The sequence below is a fragment of the Leptidea sinapis genome, chromosome Z (genome assembly GCF_905404315.1).
Source record: "Leptidea sinapis chromosome Z, ilLepSina1.1, whole genome shotgun sequence".
NCBI classification, from domain to species: domain Eukaryota; kingdom Metazoa; phylum Arthropoda; class Insecta; order Lepidoptera; family Pieridae; genus Leptidea; species Leptidea sinapis.
The window spans coordinates 32299407-32321487 of NC_066312.1; the positions used below are offsets into that span (position 1 = coordinate 32299407).

At 34.1% G+C, this 22081-nt stretch overlaps 1 protein-coding gene and 1 non-coding gene across 5 annotated transcripts in view; both read left to right on the plus strand.

Annotated features, from left to right (window-relative positions):
• Positions 1–22081, plus strand: part of LOC126978777 (prominin-like protein) — a 98156-nt gene that overhangs the window by 41201 nt on the left and 34874 nt on the right. For all 4 annotated transcript variants that reach the window (XM_050827832.1, XM_050827835.1, XM_050827834.1 and 1 more), the window contains exon 2: positions 21213–21351. In XM_050827832.1, the coding sequence (XP_050683789.1) occupies positions 21213–21351 (139 nt within the window). The remainder of the gene's footprint in view (positions 1–21212; positions 21352–22081) is intronic.
• On the plus strand, positions 12750–12821 carry Trnae-uuc (transfer RNA glutamic acid (anticodon UUC)). Its single transcript has one exon. It is a non-coding gene; the product is annotated as a tRNA-Glu (tRNA).

Here is a 22081-nt window from a genome sequence, read left to right on the forward strand (position 1 = left end):
TCTGCTCGTGGTGACATTACAGACTTTAATCCAATTTTTTACTGTTATTTCTGGGACTAAATTGCTCTATTTCTATTACTGCTTAGAGAAATATATCTGCTCGTGGTAAAATTATATACTTTAATCTAATTTTTACTGGTATTTCTGGGACTAAGTTGCTCTAATTTTATTAGGGCTTACTAGAACCTTCACTTTTTTATTATTTTGCTTTTCTTAGCTTATGGCCCATTGTTAAATATAATCATATTACGCGTTAGTATTGTGATATTATTAATTTTATTGGGCATTTGAGCCGAGTCGAGATTTTATCGACATTCTTGTGAAGTAGTTTGTACCGGTTTGTAGGCAATGTAGACAGTAGTGAATTAACAGTACTCAGTGGACCATTATGGTGTATTCACATATGGCCCTCGCCGTGATAAAACATGAATCGTTTTATCAGGTTCTGAACTCGGGTTTACGGAAGCTTTTTAGTTCTGTAAATATAAACATATTGTATAAGTATATCGAGACCTGATAGCTTCATAGGTGCTATGTGAATATATCTATCGCACAATAGAATAATTCAATTTAATAAATAATAAAAGTGTAATTCTATTTACCTACGAAATAAAATATATTTGATTTAATCGGCCGACGTCAGCGCTGACCGTGGCGTCGGTCGAGCACTAAATTTAGCCTAAACTGAGTAATTTTTTAGAGTATTTTCTTCTGACGTCATATTTATTAAACTATTCATTCCTTGTTCATTTAATACTGTCACCTTTGCCATACGCAGATACTTGAAGATAATAATCATATATAATCTTAATGGACTACAAATAAAGAGGGTATTCCCAATAATTTCTAATCTTATCAGTAACAAATAAAGAGCCGGGACGGAGCCGATGGCCTTGAGGAATCGAGCAGTACTAGTTTATTTTTCTCGCACAAGAGCGCCATAGTTTTATTTCAGCATTAGAAGCATTATTAATTTATAACAAAACTTAATACAATTTCCTCTACAAAACAATCTCCTGTTAAATAGAATTTGTGTTTTATTCGCATTGTCTATAAAAAATTTAAATGTTAAGAAAAACTGAATTTTCTTCTCATATTCTGTAGATATATAATTATTTTTTGTAAAAATATAAGCTTTATACAAACTGTCAAGAAATAGTTTCAATTATGCGCTTTAGCGGCCTTAACACGATAATTTTCCAAAAAATATATTTAAACAGGAACAGGTTCTATTTTCAAGTTGTTGTAGTATGTACAACAAATTCATGAATGAACGAATGACCTTCCTTGCACGGTGATTCCAAGATGATACGACATGGGTTGCCTTCAAATATCTGCTTTAGTGGATCCAACACAATCGAAAAAGGCCGGCAACGCTCCTGTGATTCAGGAGACGCTGATTTGCCCTACTCTTCCATAAAAAAGGTCCTACCCATATATTATATTTCAAATTCTTATTTAAGTACTTTAAAGAATTAATAATAATTACATATAAATCTATTATACTTCCTAGCATCTTTATAAATTTACTATATTAAGGATACGAGTATAAGACTACAATAGTACTTAACATTATGTTGAATCGTCTAATAAGGCTTCGGTTTACCCCGTTACCTTAATCTCGCAAGGAATTTTCAACTATTAACATCAATATCTAGTGCTCCTGTTATAATGACGGGAGACTGGATGAATATCGGGAAAGACCGAATTAGTTCGAGGACTTCCTGATCTAGGGGTGCCACAAAAGTGAAGAAGCATGCATAAAAAGGTTTCTAGTCGAACAAGTCAGGGCAGCATATCAGACATTTTAAATTTGGAAAAAAAATTTTGACTATTATTGGACGTCAAAATCTACCTTCTCTTGTTCTTCTTGGCTCTGTGCCACTTTATGTGGATCTTTTTTTATTATTTTTAAAACTATAACACATTTTGCTTTGTCCTTCCTAGCGGCTTAAAAAAATAGGGAAGTCCCAGGCCCAAGGGTGTCATAAGAGGCGATTAAAGGCATTTACCAGTGGGAGGCTTCTTTGCACGGGATACCGGCTAGATTATGGGTACCACAACGGTGCGGTTTCGGTCTTAAAGTCGCCGTAGCTAGTGAAATTACTGGGCAATTGAGACTTAACATCTGATGTTTTAAGACATGTGACGAGCGTAATTGTAGTGCCGCTCAGAATTTTGAGGATTTTCAAGAATCCAGAGCAGCACTGCATTGTAATAGGCAGGGCGTATAAAATACCATCAGCGGAACGTTCTGCTCGTCTCGTCCCTTAGTATCATAAAAAAAAATGTCTTAAATAATCACTATGACACAGGTATGGTATATCATTTAGAAAGTCATAAGTCGTTAACATATCGGTAACCTTATCCACACACACACACACACAGCCTTACAATTAAAATGGACGAATTGGAGGTGGTCAAATAACGTGGTGAAATAAATGAAGCCTATTAAAATTTTAAAAATTTTAAACGTATAATAAACACCGCTTGACAAACAGACCTGTTCAAAATCTTAAAATTCAAAATTATTCATAAACATAAACGACAATTTAAAAAAAAACACCACCTAGAAATGCCTCTTTTAGTTTGAATATTGTTTAACATGATTTGTTTTTTTTTTGTTTAATTTTATTTTTATTCTCTCATAGAAATATTATATTATATACTTAGATTATATTATATTTTAATTGTTTATTACTTTTTAGTTGTATTAATTTATGTGTTTTTTTTAATGTTTATAAAAAGTAATTTATTGTATACAGTGTTGGCTTACCATTTAATAAATAAATAACAGTTAAATGAATGTGCTAGTTGTAAATACAGTACGGTGTTCCTAATAGAGTGCTGCAGTCGGACGTTGAGAAAGCTTGCTTGGAAACGCAATAAAATTGATCACGCATTTCTCAACAGCTGTTACCCAATTAGGTGTAATTGTATTAACGGTACACGCCGATAGGCTACTATGATACAGAGATATGCTTTTAATCGATGCATTGGGAACTCTAACTTTGGATTGAGATGCCATTTTTTATACTAGCCTATCTTTTATATGATGAATGAATTAAGCCTTTATTGCAAGCAAACACAGTACTTTTAAATCAATATAACATTTTGCATATATAATTTTTATTTTGCTTTGTATTTTTTTATATTATAGTCTATTATTATATTATTTTAACCTCTGTAAGTCTTTTTTACTTGTACCTACTAAGTATTATTCTGTGTGGTTTGTTTTTTTTATTAATAAAGTTTTCAATTCAATAATTTAAACTAAATAGGGATTCTTAACTTATGCTACAACATAAGTTATATACATTATACTATACATTTCTTATGTAATTCATCGCTCGCCTGTCCGCCGACATCTTTCAGATCTTTCCACATTTTCCTGTCATAAGGTGTTCGACCAGATATTTTTCTTAAATCATCTTCCCATGGTATCATTTGTCTCCCTCTATGTCTTTTGTCTATTTATCTTCTTTTCTTCTTCACACGTCCTGTCCAACGCCATATTAGCTATTTTACTGTTTTTTTCCACACTTTTCATTTTTGTTTTTTATTCTTACTCTATCTTGCTTTCTTATTTTCAACATACCTATTGCGCTCAATCCCATGTTGTACACTTTAAATTTGTGAGAAACGACGTTCTGCACCCATAAGCTATGCTTGGATGTATACGCGTATTAAAAGCTTTTATGTGTTAGTTTTTTTTTATATTAAATGGGCCAATCGGAAAATAAACAGCAGCTACCTATGGACATCTGCAATAGAGTATACCGTCGTTGTATCGTTCGCGAATACCTGTACTTTGTAGAGCGCTAGAATGTGGGCCGTATTGAAGAATTGCCGTGCTCTATTAGTGACGCCCAGCTTCTTCGAAGCCAATTTGGCTTTTGCCCTCCAGATGAACACGGAATTGGCAATCGCTATAATTAATTGGCAATTGTTTACAAAAAAATAAGTATTAATATGACACAATTAAGGAAACCATCATTCTCTTCAGTTCTCATTTTCAATCCTTTATGTAGGTATTCATTTCATCGATAAATTGAATGAGGTATTAGCACAAAGCGAACCACTCGTTATATCAATTATCTAAAGAGTTTTGCCAGAGTACTAGTCTTTCAATGGAAATTTAATCCACGTTAAATTATCAAGCGACGCCATTCGCGCGACCCTGTCTTTGTGAAACCGGGCGGAGTCTAAATGCTCGCTTCGTAATGGAAATATGAAGGTTTTTTTCATTTTTAATGCTAGTCGCTTTTACAGTTGGAATAGGAAATCCGTGACCTATTTTTATATTTTCCTACGAGAGTTATCATTTGTTATTATAATATGCAGTTAGTAACAAGTCGTTTGCAATGTACAATGCAATTATGGTACAGGTTTCTTTTTAACACAGTGTACATAATTTCAGTTAGTTTGTTATTTTAAAATATATTTTAATTAAAATGATTTTTAATTTATAAAAATAAGCGCTCATAAAGATGTGTTGTTTATTACAAAATATAATAATATGTAGGTATCTTTGAATACCTCAGGCGAGCCGTTGTTTGATTCACAACAATAGAGAGTGACAATAAAGAGAAAGGGCATGTATTTTCTCAAAATTGATTCCTTTAGAATTCTTTATCTATACTAATATATAAAGCTGCAGTGTTTGTTTGTTTGTTTGTTTGTTTGAACGCGCTAATCTCTGGTAGCGAATCATTCATTAGTATATTTTAAGTAATTGTAATCTATACTAATATTATAAAGCTGCAGTGTTTGTTTGTTTGAACGCGCTAATCTCTGGTACTACTGGTCCGATTTGAATGACTCTTTCAGTGTTGGGTAGTCCATTTATCGAGGAAGGCTATAGGCTATGTTTTTTTTTTCAAAATTAGGGATCCGTAATAAAATTGCTATTTTGTAACACAAGGTGTAAAATCGAAAACCTATTTTTGCGTGCGCTGCAAAAACTATTGACAATAGAACAAAATGATGTACAGGCTATAATATAGGCAATATTTTATTACTTATAAAACTATCGCGTGAATTATACTTTATATGGCAAAACAACGTTTGCCGGGTCAGCTAGTCTAATATATAAAATTCTCATGTCGCGGCGTGTTCGAAACGGCTTGACCTATTCTCATGAAATTTTGAGTGCATGTTGGGTAGGTCTGAGAATTGGACAACATCTATTTTTCATCCCTCTAAATGTTAAGGGTGGTCCACGGCGAATTTTTTAATTTTTTTGACCTTTTTTTTTTAATTTGTTTGATTATGAGTCAACATTAAAAAATACATACAACTTCAAATTTTCACCCATCTACGATCAACAGTTACTTTTGTATCGCGATTTTAATATCGGCAGTACAACGTTTGCTGGGTCAGCTAGTAACATATAATAATAATAACCACGGACTAGGAAAAAAATAAGGATTCCGTGTCACCTTACATAACAGTGTCGCACGAAAACAAGCCGATTAACGTGTAAATACATAGCTGCACGCACACACTTACACTACTACAGGCCGATAGGCGGCCATTATGAGAATTGTCATCGACTGTGACTGATTAGTTTGCGTCGCAATAAAGTAAAAACAATACCTATAATTTTATGTATTTATAATATATGTATTTGTAATATATGGTTATTTAAGTGAGAAAAAATTGTGTAACTGTTTTACCCCGTAACCGCACACACACTAGCAAAAAGGTGCTTCACTTGCTAATACGGCGCGGAGTCCTTCTTTTTTTACTAGTCCGTGAATAATATATTGCATCAACACGTCTTGGTAAACGTCTCGAATTGCTCATCAGTTCGTAAAGGGGCTATGATAGTATTAATAAGCATGCCTTTTTCTTATACGCATAAAGTTGATTGGCGTTTAATGAGCTAATAATGACAAAACGATCGTGATTACTTTCCGTTAGATGAGCCCTATACTCGTTGATTTCTGAAATGTGTACTTATTATGCATACTATATATAATATTCATTATAGAGTTTTTCTTTGTTTGGGCTTAAGATCTAAGTAATTGCATTGGTTTTAATTTTTATTTTTAATTAATAATAGTATGATTCATTTCTTTATAGTTTCTAAAAAGCAAATACTCTTAAACGTGCGGTTTCTTTTTGTGATCTTTCTGGTTTTCTCATGAAGCAGGAGTGCGGGAAATCTTACAATCCGGCGACTCGCAGGTTTGTCTCAGACAATAAAAAAAAAAATATACGGCGTCAAAGGTTACTTCTTGATGACTTTACTACTCACCTATTATTGTTTACCTAAATTCAAGTCACTATTTTACATACTAATCTATAATCTTGTAATTAGTAGTAATTATCGAATATTACATATCTTTTATAACCTTTATCACATTATTAATTATGTACATTAATAAATAAGCCTATTTAGAAATGTAAATAAACTGCTCCCCGTCGCTCGTTCTAACAACCACTTATAATCCCTGACACTGACTTCGAAACCAAAACTCCCGTAAGTACACCGAAAATCTACTACTACTAAACTTAACGACTTCATTACAACGTTTCCTTGTAGATTTTAATAGAATTTACTGTACAAATGATTTGAGTTTTCTTTAGTGTTAATTCCGCCAATATTTGTCTTTAAACAATTTGTTTGTTCTATGAACAAACAAATTTAGTCCCATCACCTCTGTTACGTATCTCTTCCGGGGGTAATACGTCACAACAGCCGACCAATCACAGCGCGTCTGTTCAAGGGACGAGGGTATAAAAGAGCGGCTTCCGGCTCATTTGATTCAGTCTCGTGCCAGATTTTGGCGAGACAACCCGTCCTGAGGATGCCTCGTGTAGAGGCGAAACACGTGTCGAATTGTTTAAAGACAAATATTGGCGGAATTAACACTAAAGAAAACTCAAAACATTTGTATAGTTATGGATTTCCGCAAAGTAACGCCTACTTCAATAGAATTTACTGTGTTAATTTTACATTGTACAAACACCAGCAACCAGTTTAAATACCTACGTACGCCACATAACATCACTATCCTCGATAATAATTTGCTGTCTTTAACTGAAGTTTGTTTTTTTTCAACTCAGTAAATTTGACCCATTCTTCTCGTTTCAGTAAATTTGATAATTCCATGTTTAATGTTATCACTGTCTAAGCAACATTTTGGTTTGTTTACACATACATTACTACTTTAGAGATAAGATCAGCTTATCATTATTCATAACAAGTTCTGTTTCTTTTATTTATATAATGTTAGTAGTAATGTAAAAGTCTATAGTAGTATTTTAGCAAATAGGAAGTTTTTCATGTCTCTTGTTTAGTTTTGGTTTCGCGATAGAAACAAACTATTGTTTTTTATGAAAATAAGAGACGCGAAGAGCAAAACGTTCAGTTGATGGTAATTGATACACCCTGCCCATTACAAGTAGAAATTGAAAACCCCAAAAAATTCTGACACTACAATTGCGCTTGTCACCTTGTGACATAAGATGTTAAGTCTCATTTGCCCAGTAATTTCACTAGCTACGCCGCCCTTCAGATCGAAACCTTTAACGAAAAAAATAGCCGGCATCCTGTGCTAATGGACCTCCCACTGGTAAATTGCCTGATAAATCTATTTGAAATCTCTTGCATTGTTATTTGTTTCTTAGAGCGTTAGTTTTATATATTATAACGATTTTGAAATACTTTAAAGGCAAGAAGTTTATAAATCACAGTTGGTATCCATACAGTTTATCTGGCTGCTCAGCACCCGCTCTCGCCTGCACTCGTTCCGGACGACGATCACACCCGAGCTAAGACGAATTCTGAATCACCTTCGTTCTTGCTTCTTGGCTCGTTTTTCTTGACTACGACATGTATAATATGTGCGATATATTTGTCTACTTCTTGGTTACTACTTTCCTACTTAAATTATTTAAAAACAATACTACGTACCTGAATTATTTACAAATTCTGTGAAATAACTCTGTTGTTATTATGCCCTTGCAGTACTATTTTGGGTGCAAGCATTTTATTTAGGACCTTATTTATGATGCTTAAATGAAGCAATAAATTATACATAACTATTAATATTTTCGCGTGCTCGTGAGTTTCTTTTGCGGATTCGGGGCGTTTTCAGAACCATGAATTATTCTATACTAGCTGACCCGGCAGAAATATACCTAAGTATTCTGGCATAATGTAGTTAGTCTGAGGCTATCGGATATTATTAATTTAAAAATAATATCTGTAAGGGTTTATACAGCGTTTTCGTTAAAAGCTCCCAGACGGCTTATTTTTTTGCGACATCTCCAAAAAATATCGTTATTGTATTCAATAATGTAAGCAAAAACTCAACAAATTATATAATAAAACCTTCCTCGAGAACCTTTTGAGTTTATTAACGACCTAATATGAACTGCTTTGCTATTTCATACGATGACGTCATTAGAGCGGTCCAATTTAGATTGACGTCAAATAAAGTCGGAAAATGAATCGCAAACTGTTTTAATTCGTTCATTCATTCATACCATTAGGTAATATTTCAACCTAAACAAATTACTTTCGTACATTTTTCCTTAAGCGTTTCAAATGCAGTTCAGTTATAAGCACTTCACGTTGCGAATCTTAGCGATTCAGTTTAAGTACCTAAACTGAACTGCATCGGAATTGAATCACTTATTAAAAGTTGATGGTAGGCTTCAGATCACAAACAGACACGGCGGAGTAATTTTTCTTATAATATGTTGTGATGTTGTTTCCTTTCTATTTCGCCTTTATAATATCCGGTTTTCAAGCCATCCACGATGGAGCAATCTAGTCTCATGGTCACATTTCGTTCAGTAGTATTCTCACTTTTACACTAGGTACTTGTATTATGAACATGTTAACAATAACATGATTAGCAGCTTGAATGAACACTCATGTAATTGGGCGACCTTCATCTGTTCGCTGGGCCTAATGCTGCTGAATGACGTCATTACCTTTCACTTTGCTTTAGTCAGCTGAAACCAATCTTTGTCTGCATAAAAATTATATATATATATATATATATATATATATATATATATATATATAATATGTTCTTTTTAAATTCGGCTTCAGAAGACTGGTATCTAAAATATGGAACAGTGCCTCTGCGATACCATAGAAAACGCTCTATGAATAGTTTGAAGCATTCACAGAGTTCTGGATGATAGATAATGCGATTATAATCCTTATTCGTCTTTGCAGATTGGGATTATATTTTTCACTTGCTGTGCTCGTGATTTCGTTCACATAAATTTTGGTGCATTTTTATGAATGCTTATTAATAATTTTACACTTTAAAAGTGAACCACGCACACAAAAACATAACCTTTATCTACGTGTTCTGACTTTAATCAAATACAGCGTTAGGGCTTCATTTTGCATTTGCGGATACACCGCGGTGGCGCAACCAGTATACAGCTCTATAGAGAGTTACTCACCTTTTTTTAAATGATAATGAGGGACGAGAAGAGCAGGACGTTCAGCTGATGGTAATTGATACGCCTTGCTCATTACAATGCAGTGCCGCTCAGGATTCTCGAAAAACCCAACAATTCGGAGCACCACTACAATTGCGCTCGTCACCTTGAGACATAAGATGTTAAGTCTCATTCGCCCAGTAATTTCACTAGCTACGGCGCCCTTCAGACCGAAACACAGTAATGTTTACACATTACTGCTTCACGGCAGAAATAGGCGCCGTTGTGACCCATAATCTAGTTAGCATCCTGTGCAAAGCAGCCTCCCACTGGTAATACCTCACTTGGTGGCAATTTAGTTGCGCAATCAATTTGGTGGTGCGAACAGCTGGGATGCACCATGACTCTGGTGTCTGTATGGCGTCTAGTTTGGGGCTAGCCGGGCTACGCTGATGGCTTCCGTGAAAGTTTCATGAAAGACTGTCCAATAGTTCCAGAGATGTCAATTGTTACGTTACGTACGTACAATAAACAGATAGACGGACAATTGACTTGTTAGTTAACCATAGGTATTTTACTAATCACCTAATAGATCAGCAGTTGAAATGCTTATTCAATTATCGCGTTTTACGGTATCCATTTGTTGTGCATCGGTAAGGCAACAATTACTGCATTGGTGATTGGCTGACCTTCAGAATATTTAATGTTTTCTAAAAGTGACGTCATTATTTTATTATTACTGCCGGATTTCATGACGGTCTGTGTAAGATCTCTTCTGTTTTCTTTTTAGTTTTTTTATAATAATATATATTTATTACTTCCGGACAGACTTCGTTCTGTCAAAAGTTAATATTAAAAATTTGGATAAATATATTGTTATTCCCAGACATCCCGTTATTATATATCTCAACAACAAGCGACGATAACTTATTAAACTAAGTTTTCTATTTCGTATACTGCCAATTCTATAAACTTGATTGTACTTATTATAAAGCTTCTTCGGCCGGTACCGCCGCAACCGCTATGTCTCTGCATTTTAAAACTGTAATATGTTCGAAAATATTCATTTAAATTACATACTGTAAATGGCCTACACATTGATTTGTTTCTCTACTGTACTATGTATGTATTATCTTTATATCTAATATATAAAATTCTCGTGTCATCGTCTTAAACATTGAACTCCTCCGTAACGGTTTGACCGATTCTCATGAAATTTTGAGTGGATATTGGGTAAGTCTGAGAATCGGACAACATCTATTTTTCATCCCCCTAAATGTTAAGGGTGGTCGAAATTTTTATTTTTAATTTGTTTGATTATGAGTCAGCATTAAAAAATACATACATCTTCAAATTTTCACCCATCTACGATCAACAGTTACTTTTGTATCGCGATTTTAATATGGGCAATACAACGTTTGCTGGGTCAGCTAGTATAATATATAATTATTCTGTACGTGTGTTGACAGTGAACTCCTCATAAACGACTGGACCGATTTGAATTAATATTTTTGTGTATGTTCAATTGGATCTTCCTCTTGAATCAGTACTTGTATTTGTATAGAACGTCATTGTGTATAAACAGAGTAGACATATGTATCAGTATAGAAACTGAACCTTTTTGATAAAATACTTACCTACATGTGCGTACACTCCATTGAAGCAATAGGGTTTGCAGGTTATTTTTCTAACCGACTTTAAAAAAGGAGGATCGATAAGATTTTTATGTATAGTGTATGTATGATAGCTATACAGTGTATAATGCAATATTATAGTCTACATGATGAATGTTAAACAACATTTTATTGAATGTTTTTTCTTGGATTTTTTCTTTAATTTTCGGTGATATATTTTATTTGAAATATTGACGGGATATGTGTTTTTAAACTTTGTCCGTTGAAGTTTCACTTCTACCGCAGTCTTAAGAAACTATTCCCTGCAGTTATCCCTGTCATGTTTATACGGGGCCATTATTGTTTTCCTGAGTGTCAATAACGAATATGACAAGATGGCGGATGTCACTTCTATAACAAAATCAAATTGGGTAACATTTTCAAGATTTTCGGGAGTGTCAATTACAAATATGACACCCATTTCAAGATACAAGATGGCGGATGTGACATTTTCAATAAAATCAATATGGGTATAATTTTTGAGATTTTTTGTGGAGTGTCGGTGAATGAACACACAATTTTATTCTATAAGTCCAGCACTATCGGCTTCAAAACCCTCGAGAATCATGAAAACAACACCCATGATAAAAAAATTGATAATTTCATGTAGCTCCAACTTGGATTTACATTTTGACAGCACCATTAAAAAAAGCTATCAGTTTCAACATCCTTAAAAACTATGAAAACGAACGACACCCATGATGCAAAAATTATTAATTTAATGCAGCCACCATCTTGGATTTACATGACGCGTGACAAAAAAATTATAAATTTACTGTCACGCGTGTCGTTTTTTTCTTATAAAAACAAAGAGTATTTAATCAAAAACTGCACAGGCTTGAAGGTGTATTACAAAATGGAACAAAAAAGCAATTAGTTTCATATAAGAGAGGGCACGGCACTGAGGTATTTTGAAGTTTTTGATAGTTTAAATTTATTTGAATTAGTTTTCAAATAATGCTGCTTTAGTGCATAGAAATTTAAATAAATTTTACAGTGACGTTAATTTTCTGTTAATTCTAAAATTATAAAAAAGTATGGAGCTAACTCCACATTTATTAAAATATAGTCACATTCAGATTTTTTTTTCCATGCAAAAATACTGTACATTTAAAAACCCTGCGTCAGTAATTATTATATATTATCTAGGTTTGAAATATAGTATGGAGTATCCAGTATGGAGCTAGCTACATAAATAATTAAAATAGAGTCACATTCAGAATTATTTTCACCATGAAAAGATACTGTACATTTAAAGAACCTGCTTAGTATATTTTATCTAAATATAAAATTTTTCGTTTATTATCCCTATAGAGTCCTCTTAAACAGCGAGTTTCGGGCGTCGGCACTTTGCTGTCATATAGTTACCTTGTTACATAGTATCCTAGACAGGACAAACGGTATCGATCCGCTGCACCGCTCACAAAGGGCTCCCCAACTCCCCCACCCGGCATTCAGCCCCTCCGAGCCCCACAAACCCCACACCTCTCAAGAGTCCCGGGCGTGCATGAAACTAGCGCGCATATATCTACAGTCTGCGCGGGTACTACCACCCTGATAAATACTCGAATCAATATCGTACATGTTATTTATGGAAAGCATTTATTTTTACAGTAGTAATGATAAAATCAGATTGTAATTTTGGCTTGGAATGACAACTCCCGTATGGTGTAGTGGCTAGGATACCTGGCCTTCACCCAGGAGGCTCGGGTTCGATTCCCGGTACGGGAAACATTTTTTTTATAAATATTAACTATTTACTGCGCGCTTTATTAAGACAATTTTATTATATTTCTACATCTAATTTTATATTTTTAAACTTAGATAATTTAAACATCTAAATAGAGCCTCTTGCTGCTAGACAACCGATGAAAATAGGCCAGGTTTCTTTCTTTAGTGTGCGTGACGTGCTAGCACAGTGTATCTAGAGGTACATATAATATTTTTTTAAATAATTTATTTCAGAAACATTCCTACATAGCGATATACACATACTATTCTGGCAAGTGCCAGTGTGTCTCGTGTGCAGTTATTCTCGTGTTTCGTATATTATAAATATTTATCTCCAAACCAATAAATAATATGTTTTTGTGTGTGACAATTTAATAGTCCCTACCAATATTTCTTATATCTACTTATTATGGACATTGTGCTAAGAAAAACTTTCGCCATAAGTTCTTTACCTGATTTTTTGTTTAGCAATTCGACAATTGTGACGCTTTATGGGTAGTTACATACCGTAAGACATTGACTATTTGACGTTTGATTGTGTTTGTTGCATCATTTTACATATTATATATTTTAATTGAAATGATCTGTAAATCTTGATATAAAAGAGTGGCAATGAGTTCTTGCTACTTCTTCTCATTAGCTCAACCCTTTACGAAGTAGCGGTAGATTGAATAAGAAAAATATTTTATTTTTTTTGACATTCATAAGTGTCATTTTCGTGACCTACTTGAATAAACTGATTTTGATTTGATGTAATAATTATATATTTTAGGTACCACTACCTTCTTTTTGCTAGATAGCCGAGTTGAGTAGGTATGCACTCTCTTTACTACGAATTTAGTTATATCTCGATATTGTTCGATTAACGTTAAAAATGATCAAATATTCTTTGTTTTAATGCACATACAAACTGTTTTCGTCGTCAAACGCCGAGTTGCGGAATTAACTGTGGGTTCTTTCCACCGGCGATACATGCCCGAATTATAAGCCTGTTCTTTCCGTGTACAATATTATATTATTTACGTTACGACGATCACAAACCCTCTGCTCGTACTGGGATAAGCATACTTGGCACATGTTGACCCCGTTTCGAGGACCTCTCGTTGTCGAAGACCCTCGGCAAATTATAATTGACTAATTAGACATTATTATACAGAATCTGCTCATGTTGCATGTCAGAAAACAGGTCGAAATGTAATAGATATACATAGTTGTTTCCCGCAGCGTTAAATAAATCAAATCAAATCAAAATCACTTTATTCATGTAGGCCACGGAAATGACACTTATGAATGTCAAAAAAAAATATTTTCTTATTGAATCTACCGCTACTTCGTAAAGGATTGTGCTAACGAGAAGAGAACTCATTGCCACTCTTTTAAATCAAGATTTACATAACAATAGCATTACTAACACAGTAATAAATAACATCAGATATATAAATGCAATTATTAATTGGGATATCTTATGGCACTTCATGTCGTTGGTAGCGCTTGTAAACACATTAACTAATCAATATAATTTTATTTCTGACACATAATATACAGGGCGGTTTTTTAAGAAGGGCGGTGATATCCAAGTTGGTAACTTCGAGACTTAGACAACGGTTTGACGGAAAGAGACCGGTATCATTTTTCAAAAAAAATACATGTATTGTTGAACCAATGGACTTTGTTGATGAGGATTAAACTTCGCAAACATATGTATTACTAAAAATAAAAAGGACTTTTTTGACTACCTTTTACAAGGCGATTGGGAGTCTAGATGTTTATGTCAATAATTAAAAATTATAACTCCTTAAATTAATTAATATTAATTTATAAAAACAATAATTGGATATTAAAATTTTGATGCCAGACATAGTATATCTAAATAAAATGTTAACACTAGGAACAGAAATGAAATGAAATGAAATGAAATGAAATGAAATGAAATTTATTTGCAGGAAACATTGTACTTAAGGTGTTAACAATATAATGGATAATCCAATATGTTTCGTCAATTGACATGCAAAATATGTTACAAAATTGTCTAAACACTAATCGTACTGTTATATTGAAACATGTCGGATTTCACAATGATATCAATAATATTTATAAAATGAAATTTTAATACTTATATAATATTATAATATGAGACGTAAATAACTTAATAATTCATTTAGTACCTATGTATAATATTAACAAATTCAATGTCATAAAAGTATATTAATTTACATATATTATTATCAAATAGACTAATTCATTTTGTATTGAAAAATTCATTTAAACTATAGAAGCACTTATTTGTTAACCACTGATGCAGTCTTCTTTTAAAAACTTTGAAAGGTAAATCTTTCAATTCATTGGGCAATTTATTTTTTATTTAGACATGCTGAAACAATTTCTACTAAAAGATGTAGTTCTACAGAAGGGCATTATGAGTTTATTTGGATACCTTGTATTTAAAACCTTCTGGCTTTTTTTTGTATAGAAATCACACATATGTTTTTGAACAAATAGGCTTATTTCATAAATGTATAGGCATGGCAGCGATAGAATTTTCAATTTTTTAAATAGCGGTCGACAAGAATCTAGGGGGCCGGCTCCACAAACCGCCCTGATACACTTCTTCTGTCCAATAAATAAATGCCCTATGCTCACCGAGTTGCCCCATATGACCAATCCATATCTTAAAGCTGAAACCACGAATGCATGATATGCCATTAGCGCTGTTTTTTCACCTATTGTTTTTGATACGCGTTTGAGGACAAATACATGTTGGTTAATTTTTTTGCTAATTTTGTCAACATGTGACTTGAAGGACAAGTTGCTGTCTAAAGAAATACCAAGAAAATTGACAAGTTGTGCTTCTTTAATATTCTCATTATGATAATTAACATTAATATCTTTTCCTTTCCCATTCTTATTATAATACTGCATATACATTGTTTTTTTTATATTTACAGTCAGGTTATTTTCAGTAAGCCATTCAATTGTGTCCTTTATTGTTTTATTAATTTCTATATCATATGTCAATTCATTGTTACATTTAATTACAATAGAGATGTCATCAGCAAAAAGAGTACAGTTATTAGTAGTAATGCTAGGTAAGTCGTTTATGTAGATTATGAATAGAAGTGGACCCAATATACTTCCTTGTGGTACACCTTTTGTTTTAAGTCTAAGTTCTGATCGAAATAAATTCTCTGAAGATAAGAAATAAGATCTCCTTCCATTCATTCCATTTTCATCTCATACCTTTTGGAATGGGTGGTAGTTCTTGATTTTGACTTGAAGTGATTTTATATCCTATTTTGAATAAAAATATTTGAATTTGAATTTGGACTTAGCATATACTGGCGTATAGATGATCTGACAGCCGGATATCGCGTGACCAATTTATATTCGTCAATGTGTGCTTTAGCAAGTGTTTTAATTTTCAATATACTAAAAATCTTACCCCGTGCGTGGCTGACTGTTAAAGACTTGTCAATGAACATCGGTTACAGTAACAATAGATTCTCTTTCCCTTCATATCTTGCTGTATCTCCGTTAGGGATGCTCTTCTCTCTTGCACTTTGTTTGTCTCTACGCTGGTATATTGTAAGTGGATGGTTCAATTATTCCAATGTTTGATCACGGCCGGATAGCGTGTGTTGAGTGTTCGATATTTCACGAATCGTCCTAGTTTTGGTCTCACCTTGTGCCGCATCGATGCAATGTCCGTTTTTTGATCACCTGAATACTGTTATAGTATATTATAATACGAGTTAGTTAAGTTGCTCATTATACACGAGGTTGTGGGTGGCAGCCCGAGCCGTAGGCGAGGGCGTAATTCATCAGAGTGTCTTCTGAGCAAGTTGCTCACGCACTTTTACAAAATATGAAAATTATGGGAAACGACGTGCAAGTTTTTTTATTGCACGCGCCAAATGTAAGGTGATTGATTACATATACGTATACAGCTAGAATTATAATTTTAGGTAATAAAATGCATATATGTTATAGCAAATTATTGTGAATTATAAATAATTGTGTAATAATAAATGATTTTTCGTCTTAATTAAATGTATCCCACATTTATTTATTCAGAAAATGTTAATGGATTTTCAGCGGTATAACACCTGAATAAGCCGGTAAAAGTGAAAATGCTCTGTTAACTCTCACATAATTTGCAGTTTGGTACTTAATTAAGTTTGTAGGCATAATTATTTTAAGCACTAGTGTGTAATATTACTATCCACGTATGTGTTATAGTTCAGTTTATGAACCTAAGACCGATGTAATAAGGCTCACTTTATGTCGAAAAATATCATGATGGTCTAGAAAAATTTTAGTTTTTCAAATAAGCCCGTTTTGTTTTCCTAAACCGCATTTTCCTCTTCATCGTTTAGCAAATTCTTGCACTAATTGCCGTGATAATATATTGTACAGCTAATATATTATATTTTACACTCTTTTTATTAGCTTCACCTGTATGTACCTATATTTGTTTGTAACCGACTCATTTGGGCGCGATTTTAACTCATTTTTTCGTTAAAACTTCGTCGATTCATCGAGGACCGATTTCAATACATTAATTTGATAAAATTATTCGATTTTTTAATTTGCAAAATAAGATTTTTGTTAATTTATATAATTTTTTCATCTATAGTCAGTAATTGATGGTCATTTTTCAAAGCGTGTTTTTTAAAACTATTTTGTAATACAAGGGTGGAAAGAAGGTATTATTGCGGAAGGTTTATTGCAAACGAATTGTTATTAACAAGCCGGAGCGAGATTTTTTTGATTCGTCAATGTGTCCTAGTGGTAATATAATATTCAAAACACTGAGGAGCTTATGACAAGCGTGGCTGACTGTTTACGACTTGTCAATCAAAATCGGCTCCGATGGCCTTCCCTCTCACACGCTTTGTTCGTGTATACACTCTAGTATATCGTTAAATTGCGAATGTGACTACGAAAAGCCGTGAAAATGAGCAATATTGATAGTTTTTTTGAAATGACACTGACGGAACACTTTAAATTTCTTTTGTTACTTTAAACGAACACAGATTTCGCGCTTGCTAAGCATCGCGCTACGAGAAGTGTCTGTAGATCTTGAACTATTCCTCTAACGATGCAGTAAATTGACTCGAAAATGTGGAGCTCACAGGCTTTCATCAGTATTCAAGTGCACTAGACAACATCCACGTCTTCCTGTTAGAATATAATAAGTAGAACGACTCTGCAATGTCCAACACGAGTACTTCCTTTAATATATTCAACGTGACGTCACGTACATATACGTCTATCAGACTTGGCACATATTATGCTATTTCTTTTGTCTTGTGTTCACTAGAAAACTAAAACATATCACTATTAGACTTGGAGTCGTATAATATCTCATATTCTAATCAATAATCTCAATTGAGGTAGTATATCTGAAGAGCATACGACTTCTCCTTTATAAAGTGCTGGTAATAATTGTTGCGTTTGACTCCTTTGAATTGTTTAAATTTACAACAAAGAATCTAAACGATTTTGATTTTATTCATTAAAACATTTAGACGAACAAGGAAACCGATGATTGTTTCACGTACATTTTGTAAATGATGTCAGAGTTATTGACACATGAAATATAATGAAATAATCTTTACAACTTATTATAACTTAACTTTTACAACTTTAAAATGTGGAGTTTTCTCCACGAAACTCTAACTATACCTTAATTAGTACCAGGAAACCATATTTGTATAGAAGTAGATACAAATATGCGTTAAAAGCATCGAAGCGGCACGGCCAAGGTAAACCCATGAGCGTATTACCGTACAAACAATGCCTGCGGTTACTGCAATAGTTGGCGAGGTGATAGTTGATAAGTGTGGCATCATTTCAAGTTCTTTGACATTGTATTATGATGAGGGTATTATCACTGCACCTTCTGATACTCTAGAAGATTTGTTACAATATTTATTTCGTTGAATACACTAGCCTTGAGATTTTAATTGAAATTCTATGTTGTTTTTTTATAAATAGCTTTAGATGCTTTGTCTATATTGGCAACTAAATTAATTAGGATTGTTTTGAAGAATAGACGGTTGGATCAAAAGCTGTATCAGAACATTATAATTCTAAAACATCGTTTTACTCCCCGTTTGTCGTAAAGCAAAAGAAATAAGCGATATTCCAGCCATTGATTATATGCAGATAATATGGTGTTGAATGTTGATTTTAGATTTACAAGTTTGACATTAGTGTCATTATAACGGAAACTGTTCGAAGCACAACAACAGTCGACCGTTATCTTGCAAAAATAGGTGAACACAAAATAAAGTATCCATTCTAAGGGCTATATATTTCATCGTGTCCCGTTGACCGTTAGCTACCAAACTAAACACCATACAGTCACCAGAGTATAATGACGCGTCCGCGCTGGTCGCGCCACCAAATTGTTCGCTCAACCAAACGGACACCAGAGTAACTTTCTATACAGCTGTATACATTCAATCATCATTATCATCAGCCAGAACTCAGAAGACTTCCATGACTTCCAGACGCGTCCAAGCTGGTCGCGCCACCAAATTGTTCGCTTAACCAAACGGACACCAGAGTAACTTTCTATACAGCTGTATACATTTTGTTTGTAGTGATGACTGGTTGCGCCACCGTGGTGTCGCGGTGTAATAAAGCCGTATTTATACCGAGAGCGAAATACCAAGATTCCACAACTTTTTCTAATTCAAATAAAATTCATAATAAAAGCATCAGCAGTTGCGTTCTGATGTCTCCTGAATGTATGATATCTAAATAAAAATAATATGAATATGTTTGAATCGGGACTTGCGATACGAAACGCTTAAATTGCTTTTCATTTCCACGCACTAATGTGGATTCTGAAATAGATTTACTTCTCTGCTGCAGACAAACTAGAAATGCCGAACTATAAGTTTTGACTTCAAAACAAAAGCTATCGCAATCATACACTGATATCGTAAAGTAAGTAGCATTCGGGATTGCATACACTGCTAAAAAATATATGTATCTAGGTATGGTTAATTCTTCTGACACTATATATAAATGTAATTCGTCTACAATCAACAATGTAATACACAACGTTTTATTAGTTTCAACGCGAGCTATAAAGCACGAATTAATATGGCGACTTGTGTCCCAATTACAGAGCGACGCAGAAACGGTCCGTGCTACATTTTGTAATAAGCCATATTATCCTGTGGCCAACGTCGATCAATGATTCAATTGAAGACGTAGGACCCGAGATAATGCAGCTGATGAATATAGTGCCTGTTGCAGCATGAAGGCGGATTGTATCACTGCGTTATTAATGCTTCCTTTTATATCCCAATTTCACTCTCATCATAATTTTCAAAGTAAAATAAACTTTATTCAATTAGGCTGAAACTAAGTGCTTTTAATCAGCGCTATAAATATTGCTCTGAAATTACTGAATCAATCATATTATGTTCTAAAAAAGTAGAGCTCGTGCGAAGAACATACAAGAAACTCAACGGCCATTTTTTTCAATCAAATAGAGTATTTTACAATAGCTGTAATATACATAACAAATTGGCTTGTAAGGTGCTGCATCCAGTATATGAATTGCCTTTAAATAATATCAAATATTCCATAAAAAGTAATATAGAATAAACTGTATGAATATAAATTATCGTATATTGGATGCATCAACCTTTAGAGCTTGAATTCATTGTTTGTTTAAGGATGCTTCGTGAACATGATGGTCATGATTGTTGTCATTATTAGTAATCGCATCGAACAAATACAATTATTTGTCATTGCACGTATTTGCCAGCCATGTCTAAAGTAATGGTTTACCATTGTAATAAGATTATTAATGTACGAGTAGCTGGAAACTCAAATAATCTTTTTAATTTTGGCTTTTAGACAAACCACTTATGAGTCGTTCTAATTTTTTTATTTACTAAATGCTCAGGAATGTCACTGGTAACTTTTCTCTGTACTTTGCTTTTTAAAAGAAGTGAGACGTATGTTCTTTGTTTACTAAGAATACAATTATAACATAACCTTAATCTAAAAATAACGGGGAAAGGCCGGTCATATGGTCAGGAGCTTCGTGGTAGTCTATTGTTGTAGGCTTTTAACAAGACAGCAAGTAAAACGTACGGTATCATTATAAGCAACAAACGTTGCAATCGTAATGGTACGTACACTTCACAAAGCCTTATGATTATGATGCGACATGCGCGTGCAACACGACCGCCTCGCTCGATAGTTCCTCCCTGACTGACTGCTCGGCGCTTGCCTAGCGCCCGCTTTCGCCCGCACACACACCGCGCGCTGATTACACTCGAGACAAGACGTTCTTGACTACAACATAAGTGTTATATAAAGTTTTTCAGTAATCTAAATTCTAAATATAGAAATATTTTGCAGGCATGGTGAAAATATCCGACCATCATGTTGAGGTAGCGAAGTTGAATGAGAATTGGAAGAAACTGCTGTCATTCTACGCCGGGCCGGTCGCTGTCATAGTTGTTATCGCGCTGCTCATCGTTATACTTCCTCTTACTGGGTGAGTTTTGTGTGTAATTGAATAAGACTTCAGGAAGAATTAGATTCAGTAAATTTTGCTCTATCAGCATTCGATTGATATCTGCCGAATGTACCTAACATTCGGTAAGATATCAATCGAAGTTCGAATATCGCCCAAGCGGAAATATTCATGTGTAAAGTCGTTTACTTTTTCGCATTCTCTAGTCAAATGTTTGATTAATGGTTGCAGAGAGCAGTTCGTATCATTTCCGCGCTATCATTGAGCCGCTACTCTTCGATTGCACGACATTAGAGAATACGTTTTTGATCTCAGGCTGAATCCGCCTTCGAGAGTCGAAATGGTTTTTTTATTAACAGTAAGGGACGAGACGAGCAGGACGTTCAGCTGATGGTAATTGATACGCCCATTACAATGCAGTGCCGCTCAGAATCTTTGAAAAACCCTAAAATTCTGAGCGGCACTACAGTTGTGCTCGTCACCTTGAGACAAAGGATGTTAAGTCTCATTTTCCCAGTAATTTCACTAGCCACAGCACCCTTCAGACCGAACACAATAATGCTTACACATTACTGCTTCGCTGCAGAAAAAGGCGCCGTTGTGTTATAAATAATCTCGCCGGCAGAAGCCTCCCACTGGTAAATGCCCATAATCGCCCCTTATTTTTGGGCCTGGGACTTATCTATTCTTTTTATGCCTGATCTGTGGCATCATCTAGCCGGCATCCTGTACAAAGGAGCCTCCCACTTCG